This window comes from Hylobates moloch, unplaced genomic scaffold (genome assembly GCF_009828535.3).
Source record: "Hylobates moloch isolate HMO894 unplaced genomic scaffold, HMol_V3 SCAFFOLD_2, whole genome shotgun sequence".
Taxonomy (NCBI): domain Eukaryota; kingdom Metazoa; phylum Chordata; class Mammalia; order Primates; family Hylobatidae; genus Hylobates; species Hylobates moloch.
Window position 1 is genome coordinate 100270429 of NW_026652277.1, and position 23868 is coordinate 100294296.

The 23868-nt window shown below is 38.6% G+C and overlaps 2 protein-coding genes across 3 annotated transcripts; both read right to left on the minus strand.

Moving 5' to 3' along the window:
* Positions 1 to 1041: 1041 nt before the first annotated feature.
* On the minus strand, positions 1042 to 8006 carry PTP4A1 (protein tyrosine phosphatase 4A1). 2 transcript variants are annotated; one of them, XM_058435360.1, is made up of 5 exons: positions 7864 to 8006; positions 5890 to 5982; positions 5391 to 5521; positions 5083 to 5157; positions 1042 to 4357 (listed from the first exon to the last, which is right to left on the minus strand). In XM_058435360.1, the coding sequence occupies exons 1-5, from the start codon at positions 7966 to 7968 to the stop codon at positions 4207 to 4209; spliced, it is 555 nt and encodes a 184-aa protein (XP_058291343.1). In that variant the 5' UTR covers positions 7969 to 8006; the 3' UTR covers positions 1042 to 4206. The 2 variants fall into 2 exon arrangements, with proteins under 2 accessions (XP_058291343.1, XP_032010306.1); XM_032154415.2 differs by having other exon boundaries at positions 1042 to 4361.
* A 262-nt stretch (positions 8007 to 8268) lies between these two features.
* LOC131382838 (uncharacterized) lies at positions 8269 to 12517 on the minus strand. Its single transcript, XM_058435361.1, has 2 exons — positions 12102 to 12517; positions 8269 to 8413 (listed from the first exon to the last, which is right to left on the minus strand). The coding sequence occupies exons 1-2, from the start codon at positions 12138 to 12140 to the stop codon at positions 8318 to 8320; spliced, it is 135 nt and encodes a 44-aa protein (XP_058291344.1). The 5' UTR covers positions 12141 to 12517; the 3' UTR covers positions 8269 to 8317.
* Positions 12518 to 23868: the final 11351 nt, after the last annotated feature.

A 23868-nucleotide genomic window follows, 5' to 3' on the forward strand; every position in this document is an offset into this window, starting at 1 on the left:
GTGTATGAAATATCGATTTCCTTATGGTCAATTGAGGTATATAAGCTTAAAGCTATTAGTCATAGCATTGACTTGTCTCAAGTGGCTGTATTTTTTATATTTAGTTTTTATGATTCCAAACTTGTCTCGGTATCAGGCTTACAAGTGTATCTTAACTGCTACCCATGTGCTTCTCAACTTTAGTGCCTGAATTTCATGACATCAATTTTGGCTGCCTGGAAACTTTAACCCCTTATGTTGGGCATTTCAGTTATGTAAAATGTTGCTGTGGATGTACTCTTTTAAACCCTGAGGTGGAGGTGATTAATTCTTCGTAGTTCTGGCCTTTCAGCACGTGATAGAATTGCATTGCTGAGTTAAGTGACATGTATGATTTCTCAGTCAAGCGTTTAACCACCATGAGACACTCTAAATCCCTTTTTGCCTTCTGTCACAGATAGGTTTCTCCTAAAAATACAAAATTCTTGTATTAACAATACAAAATTGGCCATGTGGTAGCACATGCCTGTAATCCCAGCTACTTGGGAGTCTGAGGCAGGAGAATCACTTGAACCCAGGAGGTGGAGGTTGTGGTGAGCCAAGATCAGGCCATTGCACTCCAGCCTGGGAAACAAGAGCAAAACTCCATCTCAAAACAAAAAACAAAAAAAGTCATGCATATTTATTTACATAACTGTGTGGTGTAGTGGACCGGCTCAAACACAGGTTTGAATCCCTGACTTCTACCACTTACTAGCTAAGTCCCCTATCTGGAGGCTCAAATCCCTTACTATAAAATTGGGACAAGACTGTTGGAAAGAAATCAAATTATAAAAATTACCTGAAAATAAAATCATTAATAAATGGTAGCTATCAATTTAAGTACATTAACTGGTTACTGTGGCAATATATAATTATAAAATCACCATCAATCCTTTCATTCATACGGTAACACATATCACTGGTTTAATTCATTGAAGGCAAATACAAGTTTTCCCTTACTTTCCTTCCAAGATTCCACTTAGGCTGGTTACCCCAAACGTAATGGAGAAACATTAAATGTCACTTTTAAACCAGTCTTTAATTTTCAATTCAGGTGTGAGGCACATATATACACACAAACATATTAATTTAAGGAAGCAAGAATGTAGAATATTAACATGTATGGCAGACACTACTTCATGTGTTTTGTTTAAAACTTACTTTGAAATAACTTCATTGTTTACATGTAAAAGAAAAATATCATTCACTTGTACTTCCACTTCCCTTTATTCTCAAATTATATTTCCTGAAACTCTAATAGAAAGCATTCTCTCTTAATCATGGCAACGGGTCAGGTACTCATTGGTGACCAAAATCTGGTGACACCGTCTTTTATGTTCTTTGCCATACTCTTAAATGCCTGGCAAACAGTAGATACTTACCAGATGAATATGACATTAAAAAAATAAATTTCAAGAGATTGAGATTCTTTAGCCAAGTTGAGGGACTACATCATTTTGAAGCACTCTAGAAGGGGGATGTGATTAAATGTGACTGCATGCCTGGGCTGGCTGCTTCTAGGTATAGAGCTGTGTTAAGGCATGAGAATAGGAGAGCAATGCCCTAGGGAAAAGAGGGCACTAGGGGAAACAATGGTTGCAGTGCACTGCAGAATGACTAATGGCACCTACTTCCAGAGTTTCCTTCAACTAAAAAGAGATGGCATTTTCTTATGATTCAGCAACTGCATTACTTACATCAACATTATGGTTTCTATAGACAAGCCTAGGTAACTAGTCTCTATTTACATCATCCCATTAAGGGTATCCAAACCCAAGTAACCAAGTTTTAGAACACCATCAGATAGTTTCTTGCATTCAAGACTTCAACTCATAACTCTTTGAACTCTTATTAGATATAAGGAATCGAAGATGTATTATAGGCATTCCTATAATTAGCCATATTTACAAGATACAAAATATTTGGATAAAAAGCAAATTTCATCACATTGTATAATGTACAGATAAGGTTTATAAAGTAAATTAATTTATTTTTAGCACCATATATACAATCCAAACACTGCAAATTAATTTCTTTTCAAACTCAAAAGATATTTTTCATTAATCATGATGGCACATCCTCTCAATAAACGCAAATGCTGTTTTATGGGCTGTGTGGTAATAGTTTAACATTTAGTAATTGATTATATAAAATTATGTTCTCAGGACTAGGCTGTATTTCCTTAAAAAAAAAAAAAAAAAAAAAACAGCTCAGGTTGAACTATCAGCCAAAAAATTTGTGATTATTACCACAAAAATAATCCAAGATTTAAATAACTAAGGGCCTCCAGAGGCCCCTGTTCTTCCTTTTGCCCTGTCTAAAATCCAATGGAATATATTAAGCGTTAAACTGGTATGAAGAGGTGGAACTAAATTCTTTGAAACACAAGGTGGAGTATCACTTTTTACTTACAGTCCTTTACATTTATAACTGCTATTCAAAAAAAATTAGACAAAGACATCTAGATTTAGATTAACATGAATTATCAAAGGGATTATTGTGGATCTTTAAACAACATTAAGCCTTCATGTACCAAATACTAATATTTAAATTTCAACATCTATAAAGGTATGTAATTATTAATTTGCAAAGGAGAAAACTGAGGCTCAGAAGTTGCACAAAACCATGAACTAGTGGAACTGAGCTTTACAAACAAAGGCTGTCCTCTACTATATATTATTTCTCCTCAGTACACAATAAATTGGTTCAAAATTATCTAAACCTTTAAAAAGTATATAATGGAAAGTGCTTTTAGTATTAAAGTTTTCATGAATGACCCTAACAAATTTTGTCTAAAACTTTATTAAAATGCTGACATCATTTATAATCCTTCATTTATTTGTAAAAAGATGAGGACACACATTAAGTGAAGTGCAATTCATTGTGTTTTCTACAAAGTAAGTTAATTTTAAGCAAAACAATCTCAATGATGATAAATGCATGTCATTATTTATTTAGATGTTTCAGCTCTCGCACTAAGTTTTTACAAGCTGGTGAACACTGACAAAATTATTTCTCCCACAGAACTATAACCACACATCCCCAGACAGTATAAATATATGGTTGAACTAACATTAATACACATCACCATTTTATCAATTACATAATAAAACAAATTGTCAAGTATCCAAATATTAAGTTACACAGCTCAAAAGGCATATAAAATATTAGATGTCTGCTCAATTCATTAGCAGAAACCCACTTCTTTTTTTGCAAGAGAGGTTGGGAAGGAAAAAAAAAATCACACTTTCAAACAAAAATAAGTTGGTAAACACACTTCTGATAAGTATGGGAAAATAATTACAAGAATTTCAGGAAGTTTATGATTACAATAACAAAGCATCTCTACCTTTTAAAAAAATATTTTACTAAATTAAAGAGCATATTCTACATGTTCTGCACAAGACAAAGGCAACATTTTGCTAAAAATAATTAATAGCCCCCTCCCATTCTTTTCTCAGGCCCTCCCTGTTAAGTTGCACCTCAGAGTGCAAGCATTAAATTAATGTAAGGCTTTTTTGTCTGAAGACATTAAAGACATGTGCTTCTGTACGATGTAGATTTTCAAAATGGAGGTTTTTTTAATAACAGCACAAAGTGAGATTTGTGGAAACACATTAAATAATCACTGTAAGACTTGGTAAAAAAAAAAAAAAAAAAAAATCAATGGTTAAGCAAACCTGACATATACTGGTATGAATGTGGGAGATGTAAACATAAAGTGAGCAGGCAAATAACCATGTAGGCCCTACTTTCAATGTTTGAAATGACCGAAGGAATAAACCATGTAAGGTCTAGTGTTCATAGTTCCTGTGATTTTAGTTCTGTATGGTACTAAAAATATACAAGTATTGTGCTGGCTATTTTGGCACCTAATCTTCCTAAATTCCTTATGTACTGATAAGATTCTGGCATGGGAATAGATTTAAACAAGTCATAACTCAATACTGCATGATTTGGGGAAAGGTCAATTGATACAAATGACAAGCACATTTTATATGCTGACAGCAAGAATCTTTTGCCAAGTATCCAAATAGGTTTACTGTAACCCAAATATAGAGGTTGCCATATCTGTCTAGCTTGTGGCCTGGTAAAACTGCCTTTCAATACTCCTATGGAAGCTTCATTAGACTTACTCACTAAGCCAACATGTTGGCTAATATGTATAACAAATTAGGCCCTATCTCAAGTTCCACTTCCAATAGCATTAGGCACCCCAATTTTATTGAATGCAACAGTTGTTTCTATGACCGTTGGAATCTTTGAAACGCAGCCGCATTTTAGGACGGTACTTCTCCAAATACAAAAGTTGCTTGCTGTTAAAAGCTCCACGCCGCTTTCTGGGAGGAAAAAAAAAAAAAAATGAAACAAGGCAAAAGCCCCCTACAGTAATATTTAGTGTCTTATAGACAACCATCACCTCTCTTGTGGCAATTTATCTTTTGATTAATTAGGCTGTGACTGATGCAGAAAGGAATATGAACAGGCACATTAGTGCAAATGGAAAAAATCATAAAAAGTTAATTTTCTATATATCTTCGTTTGAATATTGGTTTCAACGTCGACTCACAAATCCATTTATATGTAAGTCCAAGAAAAGACAAAACTAATTTATAGTGAAGTCAGAAGTTGCCTCTGGTAGCAGGGAAGATGACTACAAAAGCCACAAAGGCATATTCTACAGCACTCAAAATATTCTATGTGTTGTACTGGATGGTTAATTTGGCTGTTATTGTCAACTGGTCTCCTTTGGAGACCTGTGCATTTTATTGTATCTTTAAATGTATCTTAATTATACCTCAATAAAAATACTAAATAACCAACATATTCAATCATGTATTTAAAGCAAAACAATAATTCAAAAACTCTTGTTGGATTAGAATCTTAGTAATATGAGCATCTGCATGAAATGCAAAAAAGAATGTAAGATCTTGATTTCCTGGTTTTAATACTATCTCAAAAAATAATCGTAATGATTAGATGGGCTATTAGGCTATTAAACTCACTGACATTCAACAAGGAAATGAAAGAGTGCAAATGAAAAGAGAATCCATTACTTACTGTCTTATGAATTGTACTGCATCTTCATATTTCATTCCACCTTCAATTAATGCTAGGGCAACAAGTACTGGAGCTCTGGTAAGGTAAGAATTTTGATAAATAGTTTTTTCAAAATTAGATCTTCGTAACTTTATTTCCCCAAACATTCCCCAACTCAGAAGTATCATTATCTACCACCCTTCCTATTTAAGTAATACCTATGACAAAAGTTGACTTTATATTAAAAAATTTATAAGAATTTTTCAAGTTTCTGTATTTTCATTATCAACACAGATTTTACCTAGAATCAAACTGATAAATTCATTTACCTCCCAAGGCCTGCAACGCAATGAACAGCAATACAACAACCAGGTTCTTCACGAAACTTAATTTTCACAAGACTTAACCAGTCATCAACAATCTGGTTGGATGGTGGTGCACCATCATCAAAAGGCCAATCCTAAGTCAAAAGAATATTTAAACATTTTAGATCATTAATATAAACACTGTAGTAATAATTCTAAATTTCTAACATGCAAATGTTTTCAAAAGCATTCCCATTTTAATGTTTAATCACATCTTATTAAACCCTGTTGTCTACGGAATGTGACTAAATGCTCAATCTTTACAAAAATGTTTGACAACTTCAAATCCTTGCTTAGCTTTTCACCTTTATTTAGAAACTAAGATTCTGCACAATAATATAAAATTTGTTTTTAGCTTTTTGAGGTCTATTTATGACTTAAATAGATATTTATTTGAATTTACTATTTGAATAAACTTTTGTAGCATAGCACCATAAACACGTAAGAACTGTTAAATACTTACGAGAACATGGATACCTTCTTTCTCCACGAGAGCAGTGTCGTAAGTTGCTTCACATACTCTCACTATTGTGGTAACTCCATACTTCTTAAGTTCCTGGAGAAAACGCACATTAAAAAAATCTTAATGTTTAACCACATCACTATAACTCAACATTTTATATTCTGATCATCTCTGATCAGTAAGTATGCTGGTTAACAGAAAATCATTTAAAGAATGCTAGAATCTATTTATGTTTAACACAAAAGCAAATTTTGTTTTAAATGACAATGCTAGAATATAAAAAGTGAATATTAAATATCATACATATTTTTAATAAACCGGAAGAGTTTTCTTTCTTTTTTTTAAAATCGTGTGCCCCCTTCATACACTGAAGTTGTTTACAGTCATGGTAATACCGGATTGGGATGAAACATTAACCAAAAGGGGCTAGTAGCAATGCAGACAAAGATAAATATAACTAAAGGCATTATTTATAACTAATCGGGTAATCTGACTTCACTCAATTATACTCACTCTTTAAACTTTACTCATTTAAAGTACATCGAATGAAGTCTTAAATACAGTAAAAAAAAGCCCACATACCATTTAAAACTACAGGCTTCAAAATGCATTTATTACTAATTATAACTCTCCTGACATTCATTTTTTATATATATTTTTATATATATGGTAATAAAAATTATATATTTTATATAATTTATATATACTATATATTAGTATATATAATGGTATATATACTATATATTAGTATATATTATATATTAGTATATATATAATGGTATATATACTATATATTAGTATATATTATATATAGTATATATAATAGTATCTATTAATATATATTGATATATATTACATAGAATATATATTAGTATATAAATATATATTATATATACACACTATTATATACTAATAGTATATACTAATATATTATACACTACATATAATATATATACTATTACTGTATATATTATATATAGTAATATATAATATATACTAATATTACTATATATTATATACAGTAATATATATTATATATAGTAATATAATATATAGTAATATAATATATAGTAATAAAAATTAAAGTACCATTAAAGTATTTCCCAGCCAGGCGTGGTGGCTCACGCCTGTAATCCCAGCACTTTTGAGAGGATGAGGTGGGTGGATCACCCGAGGTCAGGAGTTCGAGACCAGCCTGGCCAATATGGTGAAATTCCATCTAAAAATACAAAAATTAGCCGGGCAAGGTGGCGTACACCTGTAGTACACCTCAGGAGGCTGAGGCAGGAGAATTGCTTGAACCAGGGAGGCAGAGGTTGCAGTGGGCCGCGATCATGCCACTGCACTCCACCCTGAGTGACAGAACAAGACTCCGTCTCAAAAAAAAGAAAAAAAAAGTATTTCCATATGTTTTGAGAGGCCTATTTGCTATTTCTTAACAACTGCAGGTATTTATAAAATAAAACATGTGCACATCCCGCTATATTATTCAGCATTCAATTCCCTTCTCCTAGTAAGAAGAGGCAGGTACAGTTTTGGCTACATAGCTACCATCAGGAAGGAACAGAATTAATTTGTAGTTGAAAATTGGATCCTAAGCATCAAATGAGGTCCAAGACAAACCAACTTTGGTTTATGGCATTAGTCATTAGGTTAAGCAGATATATAAAAAATCCATAAATGGCAACCTTTCCCATGTAAATTTCTTACAAGATAAGTAAGAGCTATACTGTTTTACTGTCCACATATCAATTTAAGCAAACTCAGGTGCAAGAACTATTAACTCAAGCACATGCCCTTCTCAAAATGTATAAATATACCTCTAACCTATAGAAGACATTGACATTTATTTCTGGGAACTGGAATTGTAGGTATACCATCTCATTTTTTCCAAAGTAGTATTTATTTTGTTAGCTGTAAGTCCCACTATTACATTGCAATCAATTTAAGCTACTAAAACATATCAAATCTTACCTCTATAAATTTGTTTAAGGTCGCATTGGTTGGATTGTGTGTAATAAGAAATCTCATGTTCTTGTATGTGACTTCCACAGGAGCTGGGCGGTTCATTCGAGCCATGGTAATTTAGTTAAAAAACACTCAATAGGGTTATGAAATAATTAAAAAAATTGAATACAGAAACGATGCAAAGAAACTGAAGTCTACTTCAATACACTCCACTTGAAATTCTCAGTGCTTTGAGTATGAAGTTGTAAGTAATGATAAATGAAATGAACCTCCTAACAAGAAGCAGCAATTCTTCAATCCAGTAATACTGAGGCCAACAGAAAAGAAGTGCACTGAGGTTTACCCCATCCAGGTCAGAACTCTTGTAAAATGCTCTGTGGATTTCAATTCAACACTTCTGTGTCCAGGATAACCACTCTTATGGGGGCTTCTTGGTGGAGCAGTAATCAGTTTCTACAGTTCACTTGTCTGCATAGAGGTCGTGCTGTGCCTGGCAGTAATCTCCACTGCCCTTCAGAAACTCCATAAATGTGTGACCAAGAACACCACAGAATTGCTGTTTAAAAGAAAAAGAAAGAAAGAGAGAATAAGTTATTTTCCAATTCAAACGAAATATATTAGGGTTTTACACTATTTAAGTACACAACTATCTTTCTAAAGCAGGGCCTGAGCCACTTCATCAACTTTTAATTGAATTGCAAAACTCAAGGGGTGAGCGCAGATTAAATCAATCAGCATAAAACAAGCAGTCAGACAGATTAAACTGAAATCCATGATCTATTACCAAGATTCCTCAGAAAAAAAACCAAACCCATTGTTACATTTTTGTGAAATTCATATACATATTCATATATATCCTATCTATATAGTTATATTCTCTCTATATATACTATCTATATATAATATATAATTATATGATTCTATTAATTATTCCTTTCGATAGTTTACACTGTAATTACATACACTTTATGTTGATTTTTCCAAATAACAAGAACATTTTTACACATTAATACAAACTCCAGATAACTCTGAAGTTATTAGTCTTGCATAACTTACTAACTCATAAACTGAAACATCTAAGTTCCTTTCTTTTATATCCTTTTCTTAGACTGATTTAAGTCCTTCTATATTTAGAATCTCATTTTATCCTTAACAATCTGTTAACATTCCCATTAAACTGAAGACGAGGAAAATGAGTCTCTGAAAATCAACTTGTTACATGAAATATCATAAGAATGTATGCTTATGAATCTAAAAAGGAAAGAACTCTCATTTATAACTGTAAAGAAAATATTCATAATTTTAATAATGTTCTTTTGTATTTTAAAACCAAAATTTCACATATACAACTCAAAACTGAAATCCAGCTCAGAGAAGGCAGACAAAGGGATGTTGAAGGTGGAAGTGGTAGGTCTCAAAAGCAAGGTAACTACTGTAACCAATAAATATAAACAAATATGAATGTATTTATATTTTCTCTAAGATCCCCCTTAAGAACTAAACCATTTTTATGCCAATATCAAACATTAAACCAATAGTCACAGCATACTTTTAAAATATGTACATGGAAAACACTGATGTTAATAATTAGTCTTCTTCCAAATAGTTTATAAGGTACCTGTGTACTTGGGAGTAAAGAGGGCACTAAGGAAAGTATTAACAGGTTAACAAGAGCAGTAATTCATAGCCACTGCCTCAAGCACTTCATGTGTACACTCATTACCAAAAATGTTTTAACAAAAGGTGTCATTAGTTTCCATGCTTAAATTTAAGCATTTCAAGTCTTAAAATTCAAACGATCTGCTCCCATTTCCATTTTACACCTTTAAATAGTCCCATGCTAGTTATAGTTTCTAGAACTTTGCTAAATTTTGGAGAATAATTCTTATGATGATTACTGCAGAAAACAATCAAGTCAAAAACCCAGTCTACTTTTCTGGTAAAACACAGAACTAGCATTAACAGTTATTTATCAAAAGGTCCCATAAGAAAGGTAACTTTCATTATCACAAGTTTGTTCAAACAAGCCCTCAGAGGTTACTTCACCTAGTTGGTCAGCTGGGTGAAGAAATTAAGTGTCTAAATTACAAAGACATCACAGTTACACTGAATAGAGATTGTAGTAATCTAAAAATAATTTCATTATACTTTCACCCCAAATTCTAAAAACTACCTCCGTAGAATAAAAAGTGTATTCTGACACTTTCCCAATGATATAGAATGATCTCTAAAAGCTTTATAATGACTCATCACAGTATTCTAATTTCTAGGTATTACTTTTTTTTCAATTAAAAGCTAATTTGAGACAGTATTTCACACCACTATTTCCATATTTAATAGCTAAAACTCCTGTCGGCTACAACCTAGTCTGGCCGTATCCCTTCGTTGTAAGTAAGCACTTTCATCAGGAAGCAGAGAAAGCACTATATTAAGAATTCCTTTCCTGAACTGGTTATTTTTACTGAGTGGAGCCACCTAGTGGCTGGGGGGACTCGTCTGTTAAAGCAGTGGTGACCACCGATAGCTTTCTGTTCCGCCCAAGACACTCCTCCATTCCCAATCTCCTACCCACAGGAAAAACTATCCATAATGGAGATTTTTTTTTCCCCTCCCACGTATCAGTTGCATTAGAATCACAATCATATACAAGAGGGGAGAGGAGGAAAGAGTAATCTCTGTGCAGAAGCTTAAATCATTATTATACTGCAGAGTCAAGCCAATTAATGTGTGTAACTCCTTTGTCAAATAATTCGTTGTATAGTCTGTTCCACATCTATGAGGTCTTAGGGCACCTAAGAAAGCATATGTAAAATGCTGCTCACTCTTGGGAATGATCTAGTTTTCTAGTTTTCAACTAACAGGAAGCACTGCCTCAGGATCTGGATGTCGAGCAGGTCAACAGTTCCAATCGTAGTGTAAATAACTTAATACTCGTGGACTGGTAGGGGGCTCCGCGGACAAGATAAAAAACCCTCAGAATTCTGGCTCTGGTTGGCTACTGCTGCCACAAACCAACAGGAGGCAACAACATATTACACCACAGAGTTCAGGAATAGTTCTAAACGGTCCCCGATTAAAAGGCGCCATCCAGGGCCCTTCCAAAATTGGCAGGGGAAATGTATGCTGGTGCCCGGAGGGGAAGTCCTTCGCGTCAGTGTAACTAACAGTAGCCCTGTCAGTTTCCAACACGCTCCGACCCAGGCCATTTCTCGACGACTGGCCCAGAGAAAGGACAAGACTAGACTTGTTCCCATTATCACGAGCCCGAGGTGGGGCGATAAATCCGGAACAGCTCGAATTACCAGGTGGAGCCTGGGAGGAGGGCGGGGCGGAGGGCCGAAGTTCTCACCTAGCAGAACCCCACTCTGGCCCGGGCAGGGGTGCAGCTCGCGGAATGACCCCGAGGGCCGCCGCCCCGCGCACACGGCTGTGTGCGCCCGAGCACGCCCGCTGCGCCCCCTCTCCGCGCCGCAATCACGGGTTCGCGCCGCGCCTTCAGTCAGGCGCGGGCGCCGAGGCCATTTTGTCTGAGGCTCGGGTCCCGGCCGTCGAGCACAAGAGTGTAGCTGCACCCAGTGGCTGTCCCGCGCCCACCTCGGAGCTCCGAGAAGCTCTGGAACCAGATCGTTACCACCCGTGCCTGGCTGTCCCGCCTATCCCACGCCCGCCCGGATCTGGAGGCGAACCCGCCACCGCCGCGCCCTCCCCGTATCCGGCTCCGCAGTGACACGCGCAGCCCTCGCCCCACCCCGGGCCACGTCTCCCGCTCCCAGTGCAGCCACTCTCCTCCGGCCGAACAAAGAGGCCCCGGGACGCCGCGGAGCCTGCCATGCCCGGACGGGTCGCGCCAGACCAAAGGGCCAAGGGCGGAGGCGGCGGTCACAAAGCGGCTTTTGTGCCACCCACCCGGCCCGCTGCGGAAGCCGAAACTGCCCCCGGCCGCCGCACAAGCCTGACCGCGCCGCCCCCGTCGCTCCAGGCTCGGGAGGGACTCAAAAGCCGGTGCCTCCGGCGGCCAACCGCCACCCTGCAGCCCCGAGGGGCCCGGCATCTGCCTCCGCACAGCCGGCCGCAATCGGCCGGCCACAGGGCCATAACCCGCCCGCTCCCACGCGGGACCCACCGGAACCGCAACCCGGGGCAACCTGAAGGAGACGCCGGGCTGCGAACAAAGGCGACAGCGGGTATAGGGGGGCAGGTCGTGAATTCCCAGCCCGAGAGGCGACGATGCGACGGCTACTCACAGGAATATGTTTACTCATTGAAGATTGTGGCCTAATCATACAGCCGGTCCCGAGGCGGCGGCGACACAGGCGGTGGCGGTGGCTGCAGGGCAGGAGGCGGCGGTGGTCGTGGCGGAGCGGCGGTAGCGGCGATGCAGGCGGCGGCGGGGGCACCAGACTCTACCATGCAGTGAGCGGCTCCGAGGAGAGCGCGTAGCCGAGCCGGCCCGCAGCCGAAGGAGCCAATACACGCGCCGAGGCGCCCTTGCGTCACAAGCCCTCCCCTTTATAGCCGGCGCGACGTGCAACCCTCCAGCCACCAATCGCGGCCTGGAACGGCGGGCCAGGAGACGACAGGCGGGGGCGGAGGCCCGCCCCCTGCGGACGTCACTCCGCGGCGGCCGCCGCCGGTGTGAACCGGTTGATGAATGGCTAAGCGCCGAGCCGGAGCATCCCCGCGGCGGGGGAGGGAAGGAGCTGCCGGGGCGGGGGTGGGGGCTCCGGGATGCAGGAAGCCTGAGGTTAAGAAGGGGTGGGAGCGAGAGAGATTCCGATCTATCGACTGGAAGGAATCATGCTGCAAACCACGTTTCTCATAATTAAAACCATCCAGGAGTGCACACATGTCACATGAGGAGACTCGAAGTTTGCCTGAATCGTAAAATGTAATCCTTCCAGGGCTAGAACCGCGTCTCAGTGTCGACCCTGCTTTCTACTGCCTTAACCACGGTCATCTTTGCCAGTGGTTTACCTTGGCACCTGGGCCCCGAGTACCTTCGTCATCAAACAATATTTATGTCGCAAGACCGCTGTACCCGGTGACTCAACACCTTGCATGCCACGGCCTTAGGCTTGGTCAAGATGAATTCTTGTCCCTGGGGGCTCTTTCAAGCGGGGAGAAACTTACCTTCGCAAAACTTAAGGCTGTAGAAGATGGGGAGAGTATCTTTTGATGCAGACGAAGCCCTATGCTCCCTATATTCTTTTTTTGATCACGCTTCTCTATACTACGTACGCGTGCAACTGCAGTTGGCTCAGTTGTGGCATTTCGAAATCACATGCATCCTTTGTACTGCTGCTCACTTGATATGTTGTCTCAGATAATGAAAGGTTAGGAAGTGCTTAAAGAAAGCGTTTTTAGAAATTAAGAATCTTCGGTTTTGTCAAGCACTGATGTAATTCTTTGCGTCAAAGCTAAAGCTCTTCTTTATGTTCGTTTTCAGTCCTCTTTTACTGACTTCATTATTTAAGCCCCTAAGAAGTAAAGTCTTATCGCAATTCTGTGCCATACAAGGGCAACTCTATTATTTATAATCTGAAAACCCTTTCTCCTCAGCTCTGGGGAAGGAGTAAACAGGACCTTTACCTGCTTTTTAAGAACTCAGTTTTCCACTAACACTGAAGCCTTTTGTTTGTTATTTTCACCGAGTATGAGATTGAAGAGGGCTTTAGGGATCAAATTTTGTCCTCTTTCAGTGCCCTGCGGCATCTTAGGATTTATTAGAACTTCTATTTAGAGACTGGTTGTATAGTTATTCAACTTTCTTAACTCTGTAAGTAAAATAAGAACTTCCAAAAAACAAAAACAAACAAAATCCTGGGCCAGACTTTCAAAGGAACAAAAATTCATCGTCATTTTGAAGAAAATGGCTCACCTACGACACATTTTAATCCATTAAAATCAAGGAAAACTAGCACACTTGAGAAATATGTCCCTTTACAAATAAATGATTTAAAAAAGTAAAGACTTTAAAATCTTAAATTCTAAGAAAATATAGAAAGCTTAAAAATCTTGGGTGGTAGGGGCAAAGCTAAGCAGGCTGGGGAACTCAAGCCAAAAAAAGGTACAGATTTCATATATAAGAACTAAAAACTTTTATGTGGCAAAAGGCTTTTGACAAATGTCAGTTTCACACTGTGGGAAATATTGGTGAAACTTCATGGGTAGGGTTAATATAAAAAGCTTGGCCAATGTATATAATAGTGTAGTTAAAAAGCACATATTCAATCAGCCACTCTTACTCCAAAAGTTGGTAAACACAGATAATTGGAATAGTGAAACTTTTTCATGTAATGGCATTTCAAAAAATCCATTTGGTGGGACAAGATATAAACTCAGCAAATGATTAACAGAGCCAAATATGTGTTAGCCAATTTTCTTGTAGAACTTGTGATACAAGTTGTGAGCCTTGTGATCCGCAGATCCTGTAATTACCACAAGCAGTGCTGACATGAAGTATCCCGTCAGCTATGCTCATCAAGTTCTAAAAGCTCTCAAATTCTCAAGTGGCCTGGGGGTCTTAGCCTCTCAGACAAGGTACCATCTTATTCTACTATGAAAGTAACATATTTAAAGGATGAAAAAATAAGGCTTTTGCTGTTGAGAGAAATGATGCATTTTATTTTATGTATTTATTTGAGATGGAGTCTTGCTCTGTTGCCCAGGTTGGAGTACAGTGCTGCAATCTTGGCTCACTGCAACCTCAGCCTCCTGGGTTCCAGCGATTCTCCTGCCTCAGCCTCCCAAGTAGCTGGAATTACAGCCACCTGCCACCACACCTGGCTAATTTGTTTGTACGTTTAGAAAACCCCATGTTGACTAGGCTGGTTTTGAACTCCTGACCTCAAGAGATCTGCCTGCCTCAGCCTCCCAAAGGAAAGGACACATTTTAAACAAGATATAAGTGTGGTCATGCTGACCAATCCATTAAATGTTCCTGCTTCTTTGTCTGCTGCCATTGTGGTTCACTGCTATGCTGAGGGTGTCTGCTGTATTTAGTTTAATACTTTTAAGCTGCAGATTCTTGGAGAACAGTAGAACATCCCAGTATTGGTCAGGAGACTCCTGTGATTTGAGGACTCACTAACCCTTACAGACTTGCACTCAGAGCATTAGCACCTGTACTTATTTAAAGCGGGTCTCTAACAGACTTGAAAATAGTGCTTCCAGACATCAAAAAGTGAGAAAACACCTCTAAAAGCCAATGCTTACTCTAAGCTCCAGGAGAAGCTCTAAAATAGAGGATTTTCCCTCCTGCTAAACAAGATTCTCAGCTGGAAGTTACTTCTCTCAGCAAAACATGTGTCCTTGACCTCATCACGATAGGCAGGGCTTTCTACTGACAATTCAAAATATAAAAGCCAGCAGTTGGGAAATAAGACTAGAAGAATATTATAAGGAGGTTGAGCGTGGCGGCATACAGGCTCATGCCTGTAATCCCTGCACTTTGGGAGACCAAGGTGGGTGGATCACTCGAGGTTGGGAGTTAGGAGTTCAAGACCAGCCTGGTCAACATGGTGAAACCCATCTCTACTAAAAATACAAAAAATTAGCTGGGCGTGGTGGCAAGCACCTCGAATCCCAGTTACTTGGGAGGCTAAGGAAGGAGAATCACTGGAAAGCCGGGAGGCAGAGGCTGCAGTGAGCCGAGATCGTGGCACCGCACTCCAGCCTGGGAGACAGAATGAGACTTCATTTCAAAAAAAGAATATTATAAGCGATATTTTTATGGAAGATGAAAGACTGCAGAAGGCAAGAGTGCAGAGGAAGATTGGCAAATCTTGATGAAGAAGAACAGAGAAATCTTCACAAGAACAGCAGATCTAGTAAACATTGATTCCATTTATACCAAGTTTACAAAAGGAGTGAAGGATTCCTTGATTTTCAATCTTCTCAGATTGGTTGGGGCTTACAAGGAAGTCTGATAAAAACATTTAACATAGCAAGAGTAATATCATTGCAATAATAGATTAAATGTGACAATATCAACCTAGAAAAAGACACTGGATTGCAAGGTATAATGACAGTCTAGCAAATATACTTAATAGAGGCAAATACCCCAATGGACCATAATCTAGTAAGTGTCTGGATACTAGTGCAGAGGGTAAGTTCCCATACCCATATTTAACGAGAGTCCTAAAAATTTGGCCGGGCGCGGTGGCTCACGCTTGTAATCCCAGCACTTTGGGAGGCCGAGGCGGGCAGATCACGAGGTCAGGAGATCGAGACCATAGTGAAACCCCGTCTCTACTAAAAATACAAAAAAAATTAGCCGGGCGTGGTGGTGGGTGCCTGTAGTCCCAGCTACTCGGAGAGGCTGAGGCAGGAGAATGGCGTGAACCCGGGAGGCGGAGCTTGCAGTGAGCCGAGATTGCGCCACTGCACTCCAGCCTGGGCGACAGTGAGACTCTGTCTCAAAAAAAAAAAAAAAAAAAAAAAGAGTCCTAAAAATTCAAGTATGCCATGGCTCCTGTCAGCATTGTTAAAAGTTTATTTCCCTCTTGCTGTTTTAGAACAGCCTATTTTATATCCAATTAATTTTCTTGTACGATTATTAAAGATAAATATGTAGTATACAGGCATACCTTCATTTATTGTGCTTTGCAAATACTTTTTTTTTTTTTTAACAAAATGATGGTTTGTGACAGCTTTTTGTCAAGCAAGTCTATCAGAGCCATTTTTCTAACAGCATGTGCTCATTTCATGTCTCTGTGTTACATCTTGGTAATTCTCCCAATATTTCAAACTTTTAAATTATTATTGCATTCGTTATGGCAATTTGTGAACAGTGATCTTCGATGTTGCTATTGGAATTGTTTTGGGCCACCACAAACTGTACCCATTTAAGATGGCAAACTTATTCGATAAATGTTGTATATATTCTGACTGCTCCGCTCATCGGCCAATCCCTCAGTGAGACGCCGCAATACTGAAATTAGGCCAATTAATAACCCTACAATGGCCTCTAAGTGTTCAAGTGAAAGGAAGAGTCATTAATCTCTCACTTTAAATCAAAGCTAAAAATGATTAAGCTGAGTAAGGCAAGTTGAAAGCAGAGACAGGCCGAAAACTAGGCCTCATACCCAAAACAGTCAAGTTGTGAATGCCAAGGAAAAGCTCTTGAAGGAAATTAAAAGTGCCACTCCAGTGAACACAGGAATGATAAGAAAGTGAAACAGCCTCATTGTTGATAGGGAGAAAGTTTTAGAGTTCTGGATAGAAAATCAGCCACAGCATTCTCTTAAGTCAAAGCCTAATTCAGAGCAAGGCCTTAACTCTCTTCATTTTTATGAAGGCCGAGAGAGGTGAGGAAGTTGTAGAAGAAAAGTTTGAAGACAGCAGAGGTGGATTCATGAGGTTTAAGAGTAGAAGCCCTCTCCCTAACATAAAAATGAAAGGTGAAGCAGTAAGTGCTGATGGAGAAGCTGCAGCAAGTTATTGAGAAGATTTAGCCGAGAACATTGATGAAGGTGGCTACACTAAATAACAGATTTTGACAATGCACATGGTCACTGAAAGGCTCTGATGGAGATGTACAAGGAGATTAATATTGTTTTCATGCCTTCTAACACAGCATCCATTCTGCAACCCATGGATCAAGGAATAATTTTGACTTTCAGATTTTAATATTTAAGAAGTACATTTCATAAGGTTATAAGTTGCCGTAGATGGTGATTCCTCTGATGGATCTAAGCAAAGTAAACCAAAAACCTTCTGGAAAGGATTCCAGATGCCATTAAGAACATTCATGAGAGGAGGTAAAAGTATCAGCATGAACAGGAGTTTGAAAGAAGTTAACTCCAACTCTCATGGATGACCTTGAGGGCATTCAAGACTTCAGTGGAGGAAATCACTACAGATATGGTGAAAATAGCAAGATAATTTGAGTTAGAAACAGAGTCTGAAGAGTTGACTAAATCGCTGCAATCTTAGGATCAAACTTGAATGAATGAGGAGTTGCTTCTTATGAAGGAGAAAGGAGAGTGGTTTCTTGAGATAGAATCTACTGCTGGTGAAGATGCTGTGAGCATTGTTGAAATGATAAAGGATTCAGAATATCACATAAACTTAGCTGATAAAGCAGTGGGCTACAACTTTGAAAGGAGTTCTCTTGTGTATAAAATACTATCAAACAGCACTGCCTGCTACAGAGAAAATTTTTGTGGAGTCATCAATGCAGCAAACTCCATTGTCTTATTTTAAGAAATTGCCACAGCCACTTTAACCTTCAGCAACTACCTCCCTGATCAGTCAGCTGCCATCATCATTGAGGCAGGATTCTCCAGCAGCAAAGATTATGACTTGCTGAAGGCTCGGATGATTGTTGGCATTTTTTAGCAAAAGTATTTCTAAATTAAGGTATTCTAGGGTACCCGTTTTCCCCACTTACTTTCTGTGTCCTGACCAAAATCACAGTGACCCAGCCAGCCGTAGCCATAGGTTCTCCTCAGCTGGCTTGAACCCAAACCAGCTTGAACATTCCCAGGCACTGATAATAGTGTCTTGGTTTACTGGAAAGAAACTGACCCCGACCCTGAGCCGAATTCCTTAAATTTTCATGTAAACTCCATCCCCTCACCCCCTGGCTACAGACTTATGTGGGTAAAACATCCCTTTTCTCTTGCTGTCCATCACAATGATACATTGCAACACCCTGCAAGTTCCTTTAATAAATGTTTTGGACTGATCACTCTGGCATTTAGAGCTTCTTTCTTTGAAATCTCAAACCAGCCCTGTCTCCAAATGGTTTGGGGTACTCTCTTGTAGGAATTCTCCTGCTGCTGCTTTTAAGGCAACTCCAGTTATGGGTTCAGTGGGACAAAACAGGTATGTACATTGTTTAGACATAGTGCTATGCACACTTAACAGACAATAATATAGTGTAAATAGGAACCAAAAAATGCATGTGGCTTCCTTTATTGTAGCATTTGTTTTATTGTGGTGGTCTGGAGCTGAACTTGCAATATCTCCAAGGTATGCCTATGCTTAAATCTCTATGAATATATAATTTGCAGTGCTTAAATATTGTTCAAAACTAAAACATGCTCTATGTTAAAAAGTGACTTAATTTTCTTCCTTAAGACATTGATTTAAAGTTTTAAGAAAAGTCTTTTGAATAAGTTTTGATGAATAATCAAAATGCTGTAGCAGTGCTACATCCTAATTTCTGTGGGAAATTTAGACACAGAAATTTCCAATGAGCAAATAAGCTTGTCCCGACAAGCCTTTTAAGGAATCTGGCCTAAGGACAAAGTCCAAAGGCAAGTAGCTGCCTGTGGGCTACTGTGTTTTGTTGAGTCAGACATATAGAAACAGTCACCCACCTAGGAGGGTACTACAGATGTAAATATTTATATTAATAAATGAATCCTGCTGGATCAGAAGTAACATCAAGTCATCAAATCAAACCATTTGAGGTAATATTTTCTCTGTAAAATTGATCAAGGCAGTTTTGAACAACTTTTTTTTAAAGTCTATTTTAAGAAACAATTCTCTTGAATCAATCTCTATTATGCCCATTCTCTGTCTCTTTATTTTTCATGTCTAAGCGTAATCAATTTAAATATAAACCTGAAAGTTGCCTAGGTAGTCTCCAAATCAAATGAGAATGTGTATTCACATTAGTAATTCTGCCGCTTAATGTAGTATTTACTTCGTAGGAGCATAGTGTGCATATTAAGATGTGACAGACACAGCCTGGGCAACACAGGCAGACCCTGTCTGTACAAAAAAAAAAAAAAAAAAAAATATCTGGGCATGATGGTGCATTCCTGTAGTTGTAGCTCCCTGGGAGATTGAGGCGGGAGGATTGCTTGAGCCCAGGAGTTTAGAGCTGCAGTGAGCTGTGATCATGCCACGGCACTCCATCTGGGGCAACAGACCAAAGACACTCTCTCTCAAGGAAAAACAAAAAAGAAATGATGGACAGATTGATTAGTAAGAGAATACTTTTCATTTGCATGCTGAAAGGCACCATTTCCTTGGGGGACTGAATAAAGGACTTATTATGAATCTATCAATAACTCATGACTGCTTTGCCTACTGGTACCTGGAGGAATCTAGTTTGAGAAGACTCTTCTTATTTTAGTAAATTTGGTGAAATTTCTGTTGCTATTCTATAGCCTGAATAAAAATCATTTGGGAATTGAAAATCAGGAAGGCCACAGTCTCCATGTGGTTGTTTAGAACATGTTGAATTATGCCACAGTCTGAACTGAGGCAAAAATAGCTTAGGAAAGGAGAATTTAATCTGGCTAGAGAAAGGGAATGGAGTATAAATAAATTTTAAAGGTTGGATATGCATGCTATGGCAAAGCTGTCACTTGACAGGTTTAATTTACAGAGTTGGCATTTAGGCTGCAGATAATCCAGACAGACACTGACCTAAGCAGCATTACTGGGGCAGGCCTTACATAAGGAGAAATGTTGTTGAACAATTTCCTGCAAGCATAACAACATTTATTTAACAAAAGCTACAATAGTCATGCTTTTTTCTTATCCTAACACAGTTGCTTTTTAACTAGGGATGTTCAACAAACATTGCTATCTTCGTGTATTTCTATAGTTCCATTCATGGTTGGAAGATACTGAACATAAGAGAAAATGAGTATAGAAGCCTTTTGAAATTTCTCTCTTTTTTTTTTTTTTTTTTTGAGACAGAGTCTCTCTCTGTCACCCAGGCTGGAGTGCAGTGGCGCAATCTTGGCTAACTGCAACCTCCGTCTCCCGGGTTCAAGTGATTCTCCTGCCTCAGCCTCCCAAGCAGCTAGGATCACCAGGCACCTGCCACCACACCCGGCTAATTTTTGTATTTTTAGTAGAGATGGGGTTTCTCCATGTTGGCCAGGCTGGTCTCGAACTCCTGATCTCAAATGATCTGCCTGCCTTGGCCTCCCAAAGTGCTGGGATTACAGGTGTGAGCCACCATTAAATATAGTTGTCCTATAATGTATTTCTTTAATCCTTAGACATATTAATGCACATAGTAAATACTCAACCACTATTTATTTGGATACTATCATATTACTTTCCCACATAAAATTCTATTAGGGCATCCTATTCCCAGTTTTTCTAAGTTTTCTTTGCAGGGTTCCTAGTCTCTCAATCCCGTTAACAATGGTGTTCAGTGGAGTTTTGTCCTAGGGCCTCCTGGACTCACTTTCCACTTTCCTTGGGGTTTTCACCTATATCTGTAGCTGTGGCTGTCAACCTTCCCTCCTCCCCCAACACATATGTGTTAAATGCCTAGCATATGCCAGGCACTCTGCTATCTTATGAACAACATAAACATGTTTTCTGCCCCAGTGAAATTTATATACAGGTGAGAAAAGAGAGAAAATAACAACTAAATAAGCATAGAATATATTTATAATCTGTGCTGTGAAGGAGGTCAACAGAATGGCTGGGGTGACTTACTTTAGACAGTGAAGTCAGGGGTGGTGTCTCCCAGGAGATCCAGATCTAAATGATGAGAATGAATCACAAAAAGAGGGGGAGGAAGAGAGATATTTTTGGTGGAGGAAATGACAACACAGGATTTCAGGTGGGAGTTTGGTTGGTACTTAAGTTGGAAGACCTGAGGGACTGCAGCAATACAAGAGAAGGAAATAAGCCTGGACATCTAGCAGGGACTGGATCACGCAGGACCTTGTAGGCCATGGAAAGAATTTGGATTTATTTTGCTGACAGTGAATCACACCACATATCAGGAAATGTGTTTTAAGAAAATTGTTTTTCTGTTCTGTGGAGAATGGACTGGAGAAGGCCCTAGAGTAGAATTATTTTAACAGGGTGAAACACTTGAGATTTCCTGCCTTGTCAAATGGAAGACAATGTTGGTGTTGACTATGATCAGGACAGTGGAGGCAGAGAAAGGTGGAGAGATTAGAAATATGGAAATAAAATGGAGAAGATTTACATCACAAAATGCCACACTGCCTCCAAAAATTGTCAAAGGCCAAACAGAGATATAAGGCCATGGTTCTGAGCCTATTTTATGCTATGGTGCTGAATGTATAGGCACACTGATGAAAAGTTCCATAATTTAATATTTTCATTAGCAATATGTTTGTAAGGAATAAACCAGAAACTTAAAATAAATAAAGGCACTCAAAGTATGCTTAGAGAAAGACACTATTTCTGAGGGTTTTGAGAATATAGCAGCGGGACTCCTAAAAATTGTATATTTAGGTATTAAGAGAACAATTAAACTCTTGATAGATTACAATAACAGCAAGAACAGCTAAAATTTATTGTGCTCTTATTGTTTTCCAAGCTATGTGCTAAACACATATTTGCACTGTTTTGTTGAATTTGTTAGAATACTCAGAGTCTGAGATAGAAATTAGTTAAAAAATCAACTCATAGTGGGTGATATCACTTGAAGTATCTATATAATGAAATACTTTTCGGATATTAAAAGCATCTTGCCGGGCACAGTGGCTCACGCCTGTAATCCCAGCACTTTGGGAGGCCAAGACGGTCGGATCACTTGAGGTCAGGAGTTCGAGACCAGCCTGACCAACATGGAGAAATGCTGTCTCTACTAAAAATAAAAAATTAGCTGGGGGTGGTGGCAGGCACCTGTAATCCCAGCTACTCGGGAGGCTGAGGCAGAAGAGTCACTTGAACCCGGGAGGCGGAGGTTGTGGTGAGCCGAGACCGCGCCATTGCACTCCAGCCTGGAAAACAAGAGCGAAACTCTGTCTCAAAAAAAAAAAAAAAAAAAAAGAGAAAGAAAATACCTTAATGTCTTTAACATAATTAAATAATTGTAATGTTAAATAAAAAGAAATGCTATAAAAATAGAAAGAAATAAACTAAAATGTTAACAGGTAATAACTGACATTTAAATACTTTATGGGTGTCACTGGGTGATGTGATGATAAACAATTTTTTATTTATAACTTCCTATATTTTGTATTTTTTTCCCAAAAATGATACTCTTGCAGTTGGGGAAAAATCATTTCGGATAAATGCTCAAAGAGGTTGCACCGATAGGTCTGTAGCCTTATTGTACTCTCTGCAGCAGAGATAGAGGCACCAGGTTATCCTAACCTGACAGCAGCTGTCAAAAACTTTATAATCACTTTCATTCTGATTCCATGTTCTTGGATAGTTAATCTGATTATAATTTACTTTCAATGTGTATTTATTTGCCATCAAATGTGAGAATAGAATGCCCAACCAGTGAGAAGCTCCCTGGGAAATTAAAGTTGTTTATATATCATGTTTGTGGCTATAAACCAAGAAATCGCCTCTAAACATTTGGAAACATCTAAAACTCAAGGTGACTTGGGTATAACCTAAGGGAAGCTGCCCTGGAATGTGTAAGCGGAAACAAAATCAATTTTATTTTATCTGCCCAGAGGAAGATTGTGAGAACAGAAGGAAGATGATGGCTGGGTACACAGAATAGAAAGGTCTGAAGTTATGAAGGTTGTCAGTGTTTATCAGGCACTGTCTAGGGAAGAGGCATTGAATCTGTACTGAACATGCTGGTTGTTGTAGAAACATACCTTATTATAGGATAGTATTAATAACATTGACTGACATTTATTGAGTGCTTACTATGTGTTGGGTATTGTATTAAGCACTATATTAATCTTTTCATAAATCTCTCCAGATTGATATTACTCCCATTGTAAAACTCAGGACATGCAGCCTCAGAAAGCTTAGGGTCATACAAGTATTATGTGATGCAGCTGGAATTCAAATCCCAGTGGCTTAACTGCAAGAGTCCCTGCTTCCATCACTCTGTTAGGCTGTACTCATGGCCTTGAAATATCCCTTAAGGTTATTTACTTTCTTATGCTCTGGTTCTTTGCTAAACAAACAAGCTTTCAATTATTAATTTGGCTTCCTACATGTTCTGATCCTGTAAAGGAATTATTCCATTACAAATGCACTGGCATTTGGGCTTGTATTTCATCCTTCCATGAGTTTAGTAAAAGTGAATCATAAAATATGATTATGCAATACTTTACTGAAAATCTGCCCTTCCTTTTC